At 43.3% G+C, this 15321-nt stretch overlaps 1 protein-coding gene across 2 annotated transcripts in view; it reads left to right on the top strand.

The window, feature by feature from the left end:
- Window positions 1-15321, top strand: part of ULK4 (unc-51 like kinase 4) — a 251617-nt gene that overhangs the window by 79518 nt on the left and 156778 nt on the right. For both annotated transcript variants that reach the window (XM_059664478.1, XM_059664479.1), the window contains exons 26-29: window positions 81-132; window positions 238-332; window positions 6750-6801; window positions 6896-7040. In XM_059664478.1, coding sequence (XP_059520461.1) covers window positions 81-132; window positions 238-332; window positions 6750-6801; window positions 6896-7040 — 344 coding nt within the window. The remainder of the gene's footprint in view (window positions 1-80; window positions 133-237; window positions 333-6749; window positions 6802-6895; window positions 7041-15321) is intronic.

Raw genomic sequence — 15321 nt, 5'->3', positions numbered from 1 at the left:
GGTGTGGGGGCCAATTGTTACCTATGTTTTATTTCAGAGTTATTTTGAAATCCCCACTTACTAGTATTTTTATTTTTCAGAGTCATATTAAGTCGATAGACTCAGGAGAAACTAACATAGAAGGAGCCATAGGTGAGTAGACACCATAGGGACATTTTACATCCTTGACTGAGGTACTTTGATATTGTGATTTTGGACATGTAAACAAACACCTGTAATAATCCCCTGTCTTTCTAGGACTGATGGCATCGGAAGAATTTATCAAGATCACGTTGTCGGCTTTTGAAGCAATAATACAGTATCCTGTTTTACTGAAGGACTATTGCTCTACGGTCAGTCCTGGCAGCTTTTAAAAAATAGGCTTTTTCATTTACTTGGGAATTCTGCATATTGTAGAAATCTGAGTATGTGCATATATCATAATTTATTTACTTTTTTTAAAAATATATATATTTTATTGATTTTTTACAGAGAGAAGGGAGAGAGATAGAGAGTCAGAAACATCGATGAGAGAGAAACATCGATCAGCTGCCTCCTGCACATCTCCCACTGGGGATGTGCCCGCAACCCAGGTACATGCTCTTGACCGGAATCGAACCTGGGACCTTTCAGTCCGCAGGCCGATGCTCTATCCACTGAGCCAAACCGGTTTCGGCAATTTATTTACTTTTGATAGACCTTAAGTTATACCTAGTTTTTGGCATTTACAAATATTGATGATATTCTTGTTCATGTGTTTTGCTCTGCATAAGAAGGCACTACTTTTAGGGCATATACTTAGGAATGGGATCAGTGGGTCTAGGATATACATAAACTCAGCTGGTGAACAAAATACTGAAGTGTTCTCCGAAGAGGTGGGGCCAGTTTACATTGACCCGGCAGTGCGGTACCTGACCCCCTCCTCATCCTTCCCAACTCTTGTTCCTTCACACTTTGTAATGGGTAGGTATCTAGCAGTATTTCGCCATAGTTTTAAATGTTTGTACGATCAAGACTGCTAATGAGGCTGCATAGTTTTTCAAATGTTTCTTGGCCATTTGGGAGCACTCTTTTATGAAGTGCTTGTTCAAGTCTTTTTTTTTTTTAAATTTCAGAGCGTGGAAGGGAGAGGCAGAGAGAGAGATAGAAACATGAATGAGAATCATTGATCGGCCACCTCCTGCACGCTCCCTACTGGGATTGAGCCCACAACCCAGGCATGTGCCCTGACCAGGAATCAAACCATGGCCTCCAGGTTCATTGATCAACGCTCAACCACTGAGCATGCTGGCCTGGCTTTTTAAAATCTTTATTGTTGAAAGTATTACAAATTCCCTTTTTGCCCCCATTGAGCCTTATCCCCTTTTAAGACTTTTTTGGAGGGGAAGGCCTTTGGTTTTCTGTAGATGCACTATGACTTAGCTAAATGTGAACCTGCTTTTATTTATTCTGCTCAGGATTCTCTGTGCCTCTTAGATCTAGATTGTCCTTTTTCATAATTTCTGGGAAATTCTCAGTTATCATCTCTGCTTATTCTCTCTTTTCTTTGCTCTGTCTTCTTCAGCTACTCAGATCACGTGTACACTAAACTTTCTCACTATATTTTTGATATATTCCATCATTTTTCTCTTTTAGGGTTATATTCTGGATAATTTTATTTATATTTTGGCTAATTCTATTTCTCTCTTTCATGTCCAGTGTGGTACTAAATATAGCCATTGAGTTTTTAATTTTGGTTATTTTTCATGTGTAGAAGTCTTGTTATCATTAGAAATTCTGCTTATCTGTTTTTTTTCAATCTACTATATTTTTTATAATTTTTTCCCTCTACATATTTCCTAGTCTGTGATTGATTTATTCACATTTGTTGGATGTAGTTGTTTTACACTATTTGTGATAATTCCAATATCAGAAGACTGCGGTGCACTGTGGTGTCTGTCAGATCTTGTTTGTGTCCACATCACCTTGTGTTCTTGGAGGCCATGGCCTCCCTGAAGCCGTGGGTGGGTGTCCCCTCCTCCAAGAGGCTTCAGGCTTGTCCCGGGCTCTGTCAGTCAGGGCTCCTTAGACGCAGGTCCTTTGCACCCCTTTTGCAAATCCCTGAGACTATAGTCTGAGATCCTAACTTCCTAGGGCAGCCTTCTCAGCACGGGCCACGAAGCTTCAATCGCACTGTACATGCGCGCCCACACGTGGTATTTTGTGGAAGAGCCACACACAAGGGGCCAAAGAGCCGCATGTGGCTTGCGAGCCGCAGTTTGCTGACCACTGCCTTATCTGAACGTAATCTCCACTCCTCAGTGCCCGGCCCAGGGTAGGAACTCACAGAACTCCGCATGCGGGGAAGACCTGGACTCAGCCCTCCCTCTCTCACCCCAGCGGGCCCTCCTGGAGCCCCGTGTTTGCACTACTGGGAAGTGCCTGGTGCTAAGATAATTGGGTACAAATGCTCATACTGAGAGTTGAGTTCAGCTGAGCTCTCTGGGTAAAGGTTTCATTCAGAAACTGGTCTGAAAGTTCCCCCACTGTCTTTTCAGATCTTCCGTATTTTTAAGGTTTTGTTTTTTTATATTTTATCTGGCATTTTTAAATTGTGTTCAGTGAGAAAGTTAATCCAAATAATACCCACTGTTAGCAGAAACCCTGTTTGTTACGATCACTTTCTGAGTAATGATTTCTCAGTCTTCCATTGAGATAGTGTTTGCTTAAGTGTTTCTTATTGATTGTTTTCTTTAATGAGCAATAACCCAATGGAGAATTTTTGTGATCTAGTAGTTCCAAATACCTGTACTTACATTTAAGTAGACATTCAGTAGTTTATTTTCTAATCATGAGATGCTATCATAATAATCCTTGAAACTACAGCGTGTATTATGATAGGAATGGTGTCATTGCAACTCATGGGCTTCATAAAAGAATCTTTAATGCTATGACTCATGGGAAATCCTCTACCACTTCAGGAGCATGACTGGGATACATGAAATTGACGATTCGGCTTCCCGAGGAGCATAACATTGTTTGAAATGTTACACAAACTATGTTCAAGGCCGCTGATCAATACTTACTACATGGAAGTGGATGCATGCATTTAGTTCTCGCCAAGCACAAGTGCTTAACTCAGGTTTTCCCGGAGTTTACACTACTTAGAGTCTCAGAGTTGGAAATCATCGGTGTGGCCTACAGAGCAGTTAGAAATACCATAACGATTTGATTTGTACAGAGAATTTGTTCCATTCATGGGGCTTCCAAAATATGTTATGATAGCAATGGGAAAAATAAAGGTGATTCTTTATTAGAAAATTCTGGTAATAATATACATAAGTGGCCTAAAATATATAATATATTTCAATTCATTTAACTTAAAACAATAAACTTAACCATAATATCCTTTTTTTTTTTTTTTTTTTTTACAAAGAACATGCCATTTTGTAAATTTTTAAGTCTTTGGGGGTGAAATCAAGATGTCAGCATCCCTGTTTTCCTTTTGGAGGCTCTAAGGCAGTGGTTCTCAACCTTCCTAATGCTGCGACCCTTTAATACAGTTCCTCATGTTGTGGTGACCCCCCAACCATAAAATTATTTTCGTTGCTACTTCATAACTGTACTTTTGCTACTGTTATGAATCATGTAAATATCTGATATGCAGGATGTATTTTCATTGTTACAAATTGAAGATAATTAAAGCATAGTGATTAATCACAAAAACAATATGTAATTATATATGTGTTTTCCTATGGTCTTAGGCGACTCCTGTGAAAGGGTCGTTCAACCCCCAAAGGGGTCATGATCCACTGGTTGAGAACCGCCGCTCTAAGGGGAAAAATCTGTTTCCTTGCCTTTTCTAGCTTCTAGGGCTGTCTTCATTCCTTGGCTCATGGCCCCTTCTTCCATCTTCAAAGCTGGCAGCACAGCATCTTCACATCTCTTCTTATAAGGACCCTTGCTCGTACATGGGGCCCACCTGTGTAATCCAGGATGCACACCTCAAATCAAAACTCTTAACTTAATCACATCTGTAAAATCCCTTTTGCTGTGTACGGTAATACATCAACAGGTTTAAGGGATGTGGACTTTTGTCTGTCAGCATTCTGTCTATCACAGATTCCTATTTTTATTAATGGCTTCATTATTGTAATTATTTTGGTGCTCAGAGTATAGCAGATTTGGTCTAGTTGGCTCGTGTGTCCTTGTGATAAAGCACATGATTTTTTGAGCTATTCTGTACTTTCTGGCACAACACGGTATTTTGGGCTCAGCTTGTAACTTACCCTGGCCTGGCCCTGGAATCAGTGTTTTCTCTGAGGAGCCCTTGGTTCCCTTTGGTGGGAAATGGCATTAGAGACCATACTCAGGGAACTAAGGTGCTATTACCTGAGATGTGATGTCTTAACTTCTAGGCCCTTTCAAATTTATTGTCTTGTAGTTCTGAGACATAGCTGGGAAATGTATATACATCTATGAACACACTCATGTAACCCACTCATATGCACACTTATATACATGTATGCATATACACATATGTATATATATTGGAATCAGGTATTCACACCAGTGTCTTCAAATCTAGTCCATCTCCATATAGTTCTCTCTTGCCTTCCCCCATTCCATATTTGCATGTCCCTTCTTCCTTTGTAAAAATTCTGATTTCTAACAACATTAGCCTATTTTCGTAATTGTTTAATCCTAATACTTCTAAAATTATTATACAACTAGTGGCCCGGTGCACGAAATTTGTGCATGGGTGGAGGGTTCCCTCAGCCCAGCCTGCAGCCTTGCCAATCGGGGACCCCTTGGGGGATGTCCAACTGCCGGTTTAGGTCTGATCCCTGGGACTGCTGGCTCCTAATCACTCACCAGCCTGCCTGTCTGATCACCCCTAACTGTCTCTGCCTGCCTGCCTGATTGCCCCTAACCCCTCTGCCTGCCTGATTGCCCCTAACCTCTCTGCCTGCCTGCCTGATCGCCCCTAACTGCTCTCCCCTGCTGGCCTAATCTCACCCCCAACTGCTCTCCCCTGCCGGCCTGATCTCTCCCCCAATTGTCCTCCTCTGCCGGTCTGGTTGCCCCCAACTGCCCTCCCCTGCCGGCCTGATCTCACCCAGTCTCTGTCTCTCTCTGTTTTTCTCAGCAGTGCTACAGGCCTCTCTGCCTCCCTGTCTCCCTTTTCCTCTTTCCCACTGGGAGGGGGCGGGGCCAGTGGGGGCCCCTCCACCTTCTACCCGCCCTCCCTTCCATCCAGGCCTCTTCAGGCCCAGTCTGTTTTGTTTCCTTATTCTGAGAGAGGCTCTGAGAGCAAGCTGGGAGGGAGGGAAAGAAAGGGAGAAAAGGCTGTGAGCTGGTGGGTGCTGTGTGTGTCTGTGCGTGTGTGCGGTTGTGAGTGTGAGTGCCAGCCCAACCTCCCCTGTCCCCATCTCGGTTGCCACAAGTCCCCACCCACCAGAGCCTGCTGCGCGCACAGCCTGGGCATTAGCTCGAGCCTCCGGTGGTTGTGGATGTGACGGACCCAGGGTTTTTACATATTAGGATTGCTTCACCTAAACCAGTACAGAAACAAACCTGATGGAATGACCTGAGATAAATGAGCCTTTAGTGTAGAATTTTATGTGTATCTGGCTGGCTCTCCTCAGCCAGGCTTTGTTTACTGTTCGCTGCAGCTGTTAGTTTCAGAGGCTAATATCCCCTTTGAGGTCCTTGTTCTTGTCTCTGCTCCTGTCTTTGGGTCTCGGTAAGAATTCCTTCCTAAATACAGCTGGTGCCTGAGCTCTGTCACTGACCATCCTGCGTTATTGTCCAGGAGGGGCCGTGCTGTGGTTGGCAAGGCGTGGTGGGCTTTGCTTGTGCGGGGCAGCATTCCATTGGTTTGGGCAGCCAGGTGGTGGTGTTGGGCTGTGAATTGTTTCTCCTGCCTTTTTATCAGCCTAGGCAGGAATTCTGTGTATTGTTGCCAAAACAGTTCATCAAATGAGATAGTAGGTTTCAAAATTAGACAGTGGGAGTGATTTGTCCTTTCTTCATTGTCCATTTTTATTTGGGGGCGGGGGAGGGGGAGCTTATTTTGGAGATTTCAAACCATATTTGGTTGTGCTCTGTCTGATATTACTAGGAAATCGTAGAGTTGTTTTGTATAGTGGATATACATCTTCTGTATCTATTTATAAAAATAACCAGGATTAACTTGTCATAGCTCTTTGATGTATTTGACAAAACATGAGGATTATACATCTCTCCCCCCTAATTATTAGTATGCCTAATAATGCCTACTAATGCCCTGCTCAGAAATGATAGAGATGGAAATCTTCCTCCCCCCCAAACTCTTGTAATGGAAATTAAGTTTAGATACAGATAGGGGGTGGGGGAACAAGTAGTAATTATCAGAAAGAGGTTATCTTTGTCCCTTTTACTCCAACATTTTGATTGTTGTTTAGCTTCAAGTTGAGTCATGATCACCAGCTTATATATATGTTAATTTGATGGTTTACTGTCAACCCATGCCAATCAGATTTTGCATTAAATACTGAAGTTCTTTTCATGAACCCTGAAGGTTTTGATGATCGTAATGTCATTTTGACCTGAGGACTTTTTCAGTTACATGAGCTTGGTGGTTTATTACATGTCAGACTTTAGATCCAGGATAAATTTAGCTGTTGCCTTTTTACCACACCTTTGGTTAGAGATTCTGTCAGTGGACAAAAAAAAAACATAGATAGTGGTTGTTATCAGGTCCATGTTGATGGAGATCTGAACCGAGTCTTTAATACCTTTTCTTGTAGGTTGTTGATTATATCCTGCCACCCTTGGTCTCCTTGGTTCAAAGCCAAAATGGTAAGTGACCACATCTCCCAGAATTCCATCGGTTACACATTCGGTTCCATTCCATCGCCATGGAGTCACGCTCTTGGCGTTCTTTCTTTTCAAGTGGAGTGGAGGCTCTTCAGCTTGCGGTTGCTCTCAGAAACCACATCTCTGCTGGTGAACCAGGAGGGCGGGGATGGCAAGCAGGCTGCGCCCATCGACTCCGACAGCAACCTTTTGGCTCTCATTAGAGATTTCCTCCTTCCCCAGTAAGTACCGTGCTCTGCACTCACCCAAAGCCGTGTGGGCCGCCCAGGATGCCGCGGCCAGACGAGGGGCACCGCTGGCCTTGGGGTCTCCCTGTCCTGACATTCATGTCCACGTGCTAATGTGCTCACCGTGAGGCAGTTAGGACAAGAGGCAGTAACTGTTACACTGCCTGGGACCCAGGAGAATCTCCGTCCATGTTGAAAAATACCATTTAGAAGTTCTTCTCTTTTCTACAGACTCTGAGGATATGCAGAGTTAAAGGTGTCTATGGCTGGGGGTGGGGGGTGAAGTTTATTGTTCAAGGTCAACATGATAAGACTGCTGGAAGATGAAATTGGGACTTTCCCGGGCCCTGCTCAGAAATGATAGAGATGGAAATCTTCCTCCCCCCCAAACTCTTGTAATGGAAATTAAGTTTAGATACAGATAGGGTGTGGGGGAACAAGTAGTAATTATCAGAAAGAGGTTATCTTTGTCCCTTTTACTCCATTACTCACATAGCAAGCACACAGTAGGATGATTACAGAGACCTAACCTCACGTCGTTTGTGCAGTAGCGCTCTCTACATGCTTGGAGCCCGGGAGCAGCAGGCTGCCCCTATGGCTGAGGTGTGTGGTGGGCTACCCCACCTAGGCTTGTGTAGGTGCACTCCGATGTGCGCTCAGTGCCGAAACCACCTAACGCATTTTTCAGAGTGTATCCCCGCCATTGAGGGGCACATGGCTGTGTATGACAGTGTGTGAATGGCATGTACTTATGTGGGTAAATACAAGCTTAGAGCCTTGTGTCATGGGGTTCATTAATTTTGATGCCATCTTACACTTACAAACTGGTTATACATAATCATAAGCATCTTCTTGACTAATGCCTAATAATGTGACTTTTGTGCCAACTGTGATTTTTAAAAGAGATGTAGGATAGCTGCTATCTGACAGCCTAAAGGGGGATTCACATCTTAGGCAGGACGGTGCAAGAATTTGTTATGCTACTCAGAAGGGCACACACATTAACACTTAAGTATTGCTTCCGGAATTTTTCATTTAATATTTTCAGCTGCAGATGACCACAGATGCTAGAACCGTAGAAAGTGAAACTGGGGTTAAGGGGGGGCTACTGTAGATATCCTGTCAGTACTTTCAATTTTGTTAACATTTTGATCCTTTTTTGACCTTAACACTTTGGATAAAGCCAAGGCGACAGGCTTTTCCTGGCCCCTCAGTTTTTTACAGGAGAGTGTTGTATTAGTATTTTATTTGCAAGTAGTAACCCTGGACTCTTAACTTGGAAAATAATTATTTACTCACCGAGAAGTCCAGGACTTGCACTGGCATCAAGTAAAACTGGATTTGGGGGGTTTGAGTTCATTTCTACAGAACCAGGTGTGTGTGTGTGTGTGTGTGTGTGTGTGTGTGTGTCCGTCTCCATCGCTCCGGCTGCCCACTCCTGCGTGGCTTTGCTCTCAGAGAGTTTCTTCCTTGTTGGGAAACGGCTCCTGGGCGCTGATCCCAGGGGAAGAGCGGGTGTCTTTTCTATTAGCTCGGGCAAAATTCTAAGGAAGGATAACAATTTAATCTTGTTAAAAACCATGTAATACCTGTGTTCAAGGTGCTTATCAGAACTGTTGTGTGATGTGAATGAAAACTCAGTGGTAAGAATAAATACCTTATTAAGCTAAATATTAGCTATGGTTCTCAGAGAAACAGAACAAATAGGATGCATATACATATATGGAGAGAGAGGGAGATTTACTGTATGGAATTGGCTCACTTGCTTATGAAGGCTGACAAGTCCCAATCTGAGACCTAAGGCCTGAGACCCAGAAAAGCCTTTGGTGAAATCCCAGTCTGAAGGCTGGCAGGCTGGACACCCAAGAAGAGCTGATGTTTCACGTCCAAAGGCAGCAAAAGACCAGGGTCCCGACTGGAGGCAGTGGGAGCAGCAGGGGTTCCCGCGTCCCCAGCCTTTTTGCTCTGTTGAGGTCTTCACTTTAATTGGTGAGGACCGTCCACGTTAGGGAGAGCCACTGCTTTACTGGTCTGCTGACCCACACTAATCTCCCCAGCAACACCCGGGGGACACACCCACAATGACGTCTGGCCCACCCTCTGGGTATCCTGCGACCCGGTCAGGTTGACATCCCCATACCTATCATAAATACCATGAATGACTGTATAAACTATGAATTAATATCCAAGACCCATCACCTCTTCTCAGTGTGCATGCTTTTCTTTCTGAAGAGATGGACTTCAGTTACAAGTATTTGTGCATTTTGTACGTAGAGGATTATACTGCTGTTGATAGGGAGATGGTATTTGAGTTATGAAACCTGGGTATGATTGGGTAGAAAGCGAGTGGGCACCCCAGGAAAGAATGGGGGAGGCCAGGGTGTGGAAGAGGCAGAGGAGTTGGCAACAAGCTGACCAGCTTCTTTCCAGCAGAGTCTGCATGTGCGAGTTACGTGATCGAGCTTGGGAGAGAATGGTTTCTCTCTTCACCGGCCCATTTGATATTCATGGACACTAATTGAATGTGTCTTACATCATGGGCATATTTCTTGTTGCTGGAATATAATAGTGACCGAGAGAGGCTCAGCCACTGCCTTTATGGAATGTACTGTCGGGAAGAGCCAAGCATTTCAGACATTAATAATAATTTTTTTACCGAAGAAGTTTGTAAGTCATGCAAATAGAAATGTTACTTAAATATAAATTGAATAAGTATCGAGGCCGCCTTTACTCACCGGGGGCTTCCTCGATGTTCATCAGCCTGCCTGGGGACACGTTTCTTCTGGGACATTTTCTGTGCTTCCTGTTCCCTGGCTTGTGCGTTTCTCAGTTCACACATTTAACTTTCTACAGCTCAGCGTTCCTAAAAATTAGATGACCTTCGGATGCTCTTTCCCGGGGGCTATTAACAGCTCCCGGAACTCTGGGGTTCCTTTGATCACAATTTTGAAATGCTACTCAAGGGCATTTCCAAGGAAAGGATGCTCACCATCAAGATTTTAACTTTCGCTTGTCAGTATTCGCTAACGTTAACACGCTTCGTGGCTTACATCAACATCTGTTTGTTAAGTCAGGCTCCTTAGGTCAGAGGCCCATATCCCGTGGGACGTGGTTCTCTGCTGGGAGCTCATGCTGCCTAAACCAGGTGCCTGTCCACTAGGACGCGTCCTGGTCTGAAGCCCGGGAGAAATCTGCTTCCCCGCTCGTTCAAGTTGGTGGCAGAATGGTTCCTCGCAGTTTGTATTAGTTTCTTAGGGCTGCAGTAACAAAGGACCCCACCGGACTGGCTTAAAACAACAGAAATGTACTCTTTCCCAGCTCAGGAGGCCAGAAGGCTGACATCAGCGTGTCAGCAGAGTTGGTTACTTCTGGAGAGTCTGACCTAGAATGCATGCCTCTCTCCTGGCTTCTGGTGCTGCCCGCCATCCTTGGTTTATGGCAGCGTGACGTGACCCCAGTCGCTGCCTCAGTCCTCACTTGACCTTCTCCTCTGTGTGTCTATCTCAGATTTGCCTCTGCCTTTCTCTTATAAGGATATCTGTCATTATATTTGAGGTCTACCCTAAACCCAGGGTGATCTTATCTTGAGATCCTTAACTACATGCCAAGACCTTTTCTCCAAATAGGGTTATACTCACAGGTCCTGAGTTAGGACTCAGATATGCCATTTGTTTTGTTTCTCTGACCATTATCCCATCCAGTACTTTTTTTTTTTTTAAATTTTTATTGTTGAAAGTATTACATGTGTTCCCTTTTTTCCCCCCATGACTTTTTCTAGCCCACCTTTGCCCCCCACCCCAGGCCTTCACCACCCTATTGTCCATAGAATATGCATAAGTGCATACAAGTTCTTTGGTTGATGACTTTACACCCACCCACCGTACCCACCTTCCTTCTGAGATTCTGCAGTCTTCCTACCCAGTACTTAGTTGTGGAATGGAAGTCCTTGTTCTGTGCTGTCTTATGTTCCTTTAGGTGGCCACGTGTCTTCTCACGTGGCCCCTCCATCTTCAAGTCAGCAAGAGTTTGCCAAACCCCCCTCATATTTGCAATTTCTCTCTCCCGCCACCAGCTTGAGGAAACTATGAAACTGTGCATGTTAAAGTTGGTGATGTTGATCATTGGTGATTAATCTGGGTCTTGTGATTCGAATATGTTCGTATTCCTGTCTTGGCCCTGTCCTCACTTCCTCCTCCTCCCCTTCTTTTAGTCTCGCCTCTTCTCTTCAAGATAGTCCGAGTGCCAGTAATGTAACTGAGTTACCCATATGAACAGTGAGGAAAAGTGTGTTTTTCTGGGAAGAAAGAACCATACATCCTCAGAAAATTACCATGACTTTGTCTTCAGCAGGGAGAAGGATTTAATTTTAAAGGTTCATGCCGAAGAGAACAGGCAATCTTTAATGGAACTTAAGCCCAGAGTGACCTTATTAATTAAAATTGGCACCTCTCAGAAGTTTAATATCAAAGTCATTATCAGTGAAATCTTAGCACTGAAGCAGTCTTTTGCTGACTGTTTGAACATTTTTTGGGGGGGATGAGGGGTTTTGTTACATAAGGTGAGGGTATTTCTCTTGCGATATTTAACTGTGAATGGGGCTAGGTTCTTCACTCAGGAAACATACCGTTGTTATTTTGGGGAAGAGGGAATTTTAATATTCCTACAAATGTAAGGAATATAATTACATGTGTGATTATGCATATGATGCTTGAAATCCGTTCTCCCCCCCCCCTCCCCTCCTTTCTTTCTTTGTTAATTCATTCAATAAATATATATTGAGGACTATTGTGAGCAAGACTGAATTCCTGCCTCTCACTGAGCTGACATTCCAGGGGTAAGACAAAGCAGTAAACACATACATATAGAAGATGATTTCAGTTCATTGTGAGAGCCGTGAAGAAAAAAACCGAGTAAGGGAACAGGGAGCACAGTAAGGGGAGCGGGGAGGGGCTGTGTTCGGTAGGACAGTCAGGGAAGGCCTTAAGCCAGGCGGCAGCTGTGGGAGACATTTGCTGGGCAGTTTCCCTTTGGTGACGAACCACTTTGGCAACGAGGATTTCAGTTTTCATCTTTTCTGTTAGCTCTGAGTGTTTTGTATGGAAAAGAGATCATGCTGATATAAATGTGCTAATAAATGTTTTTTATGACAATGTGGCATTCAGCATGCCCCTCCTGGGGAAAACGAGCATGTCTTTCCTTTTTATTATTCTCCGGTGGCCTGTACAATTACCAGCGCCATAATGACTCCATAAGCGGCTACGGCTTTGTTTTTCAGAATCTGAGAATCGCGTTCCTTACAGATTAGAATTGTCTTGTCCTTTCGATGGCACACACTGTAGGGTTGTTCATCTGCCTCTGGAATGATGTCCAGCAAAAGTCAGGAGTTTAGTTTCTATGCCAGTCGGTCAAGGGACATTGCATCCCTTACTACAAGTACTCTATGTCAGCATAAGCATGAGCTTGGCTGTCTTCGATGGCAATCAGAATAGTTGGGAGTATTTCATTTTTAGCCTTTCCTTAGGAAATTTTTTTTGGGGCATATAAAGTTTAAGTCAAATATTTTTGCACCAGGAAGAAGCATTATAATATTATCCAAAGAATTAGGGTGCTAGAATTATTCTGATCGGGAATGAAAGAATATCCTTATCTAGCTCCAAATTATCCAAATTTGTAAACCTTGAGTGTTGATTTTTTGAAGTTGTTTCTCTTAGCCTTTCATACCTTTATAATGAAAATTTGCTGTTGAGTTTATTGAAGAGTTCAGAGGAGATGAGGGCTTATGTCTGAAATAAAATTTAATACTCTGAAGTCTTATCTACTCACTTTAAAAAAATCTATCTGTCTATGTACTTATCTATCAGTCTTTCTACCCACATGTCTATTTCTCCATCCACTTATGTATCCATTTAACTACTGATATACTTAAATATCTATGCATCCATGCAAGACAGCGGTGTTATATAGAACTCAGGTTACATAATATCACAAGACAGGAAAGGTATCAAAATATTGACTACTAACTTGATTTATACCCACTGTCATTTTATAAAATTTGGGAGTTGACTAAAGATATTACCTACTTCAAATTTTGGAGAAGACTCTACAGAAAATGCCTAAAAGAGTAAGCTATCTCCCCCTTTCTTATAGCGTCCAGGGGAATCCTCGGCCTTCCCCACAGGCAGGGGTCACCTCCACACTTCGTCTGACAGCCTTCTCTCTCTCTAACCCACACGTGTCCAGCCGCTCTTTAGGCCTCAGGTCCATCTTGATACACATTTGAGCACACTGCCGCCTTCATCATTCCCTGGCTCAGAAACCTTTACATGTATAGGTTGTAGAAAGTAACTTTAGCAGCCCAAGTCAGTTTGGCCCAGTGGATAGAGCGTTGGCCTGCAGACTGAAGGGTTCTGGGATTGATTCCGGTCAAGGGTATGTATCTTGGTTGCAGGCTCCCGGCCCTGGTCAGGCATGTGGAAGGCAGCCAATCAATGTTTCTCTCTGTCTTTCCCTCTCCTTCCACTCTCTCAAAACCAATGGAAAAAATATCCTCAAACAAGGATTAAAAGAAAAAAACAAACAAAAAAACCCAAGCAAACAAAAGAAGAAAGTAACATTAACATACTTACCCAGCCATCCAAGACACCCAGTGTTTTGCTTCTTGTCCACCATTTCATGTCAACATCTGCCTGCTCCCCTATGTTTTCCCCATCTCTGGTGAGGTTTACTTAGTGCTTCTTAGAAGTTTCTCAGAACTGCCTACTCCCAGACATCGTACTGGCAATTATCTATCTATCTATCTATCTATCTATCTATCTATCTATCTATCATCGATCTATTATCTAGGTATATGTGCTTATATAACACAACTTTATTGACTGTCTTGTAATCTACTAACCCCTACATTTATAAATGCACTGGAAATCATTTAAACAACTCCCAGTCCCTGATCATCTAGGCTTTCCCAGCGTTTCACTGTTAAAGAAATGGCTACAAAGACCATTTTCAGCGCTACATCTTTGGGTGCAGACTTAGTCATTTTGTTGAATGTCCGGGGGTAGAGTCACTGTGTTAAAAATTATGTACATGGTAAGGGCTTTCGAATATGTTTGGGCAAATTATTTTCAATGATGACGACCAGCTTGCGCGACCGGCATTCCTTTGTGAGATGACCCGTGTTACTCTTCCTGTCAGCTGGACTCGCATTCATTCTTTCAGGTGTTAGTGAGCTGATCATTTCCGCTCCCCATGCTTTTTGGGCACTGATACTCTTCTTAGTTGGATTTTGCCCTCTTTTCTGGTGGGATGTTTATTGGTTTGCAATAATTCTTTATATAGTAAGAATATTAGCTCTTTATTTTACCAACATTCTGCAAAAATTTTTTCCCTCTTTTGATTTCTTTATGGTGGTTTGTCATTGAGAAATATGTAGTATTTAAAAACTTGCCCTGAAAAAGCAATAAATGTTGTTGTTTTTTTATTCACTTCTCATTTTTTGTGATGTCATAGAGGTCTTCTCACCCAAGAATAGCTGAATATTTACACATTGTAAATATTTACAGATTTACAAGTTTTTTGCTTAGATTTTTTACTTATTGTGCACTTTTATAAGATATGGCCTGACCATTCTTTCCCACTCCCTTTCTAAGATTACTTTCTTGTCCTGTGTTGCCACCTTTCTTTCCTTTTCATTCATATCGTATTCTTGATCTCTCCCCACAGGTAATAATTATCGTGGTTTTGCCAAGTACTTTAGTTTTTTTATTTAGAATCTTATTGTATTTCCCCCTAGAGTTTCTTGGATAACCTGGACTCACTCTTTCCCCCCAAATTCTCAGAGTCCACTCCATGGAGATGTGAAATTTGAGTCTGTGGCTTGATCCCAACAGAATGGATCCTTATGACATGGTGCCTCTGCCCGACTCCCAGGCCCCCCACCACCCAGCAAAATAGGCTCTTCTTTCCATGTGGCCAGTTCTGGGGCCAAATCCCCAGAACAGCTTCTCAGTAATTCAGTTACCCACATAGCCGGTGTCAGTTTTCTGCAGCCTACCTACCTGGGCGCTGGTTGCTCAGGTACAGTGGGGCCTTGACTTACGAGTGTCCCGACTAACGAGTTTTTCGAGATACGAGCCGTCTCTCGGCCCATTTTTTGCTTTGAGTTGCGAGCTAAAATTCGGGTTATGAGCCAGCTTCAGATACCCCACCGCTAGTTGGCGCAGCGAACGTCACAGTGAACGCCACATCATCAGCCCAGCATCCTGTGTCATTGTAATGG

This window comes from Myotis daubentonii, chromosome 14 (genome assembly GCF_963259705.1).
Source record: "Myotis daubentonii chromosome 14, mMyoDau2.1, whole genome shotgun sequence".
In the NCBI taxonomy this organism is placed as follows: Eukaryota; Metazoa; Chordata; class Mammalia; order Chiroptera; family Vespertilionidae; genus Myotis; species Myotis daubentonii.
Note: the sequence above shows the minus strand (reverse complement) of the source record. Positions and strands in the feature narration are given on the sequence as shown.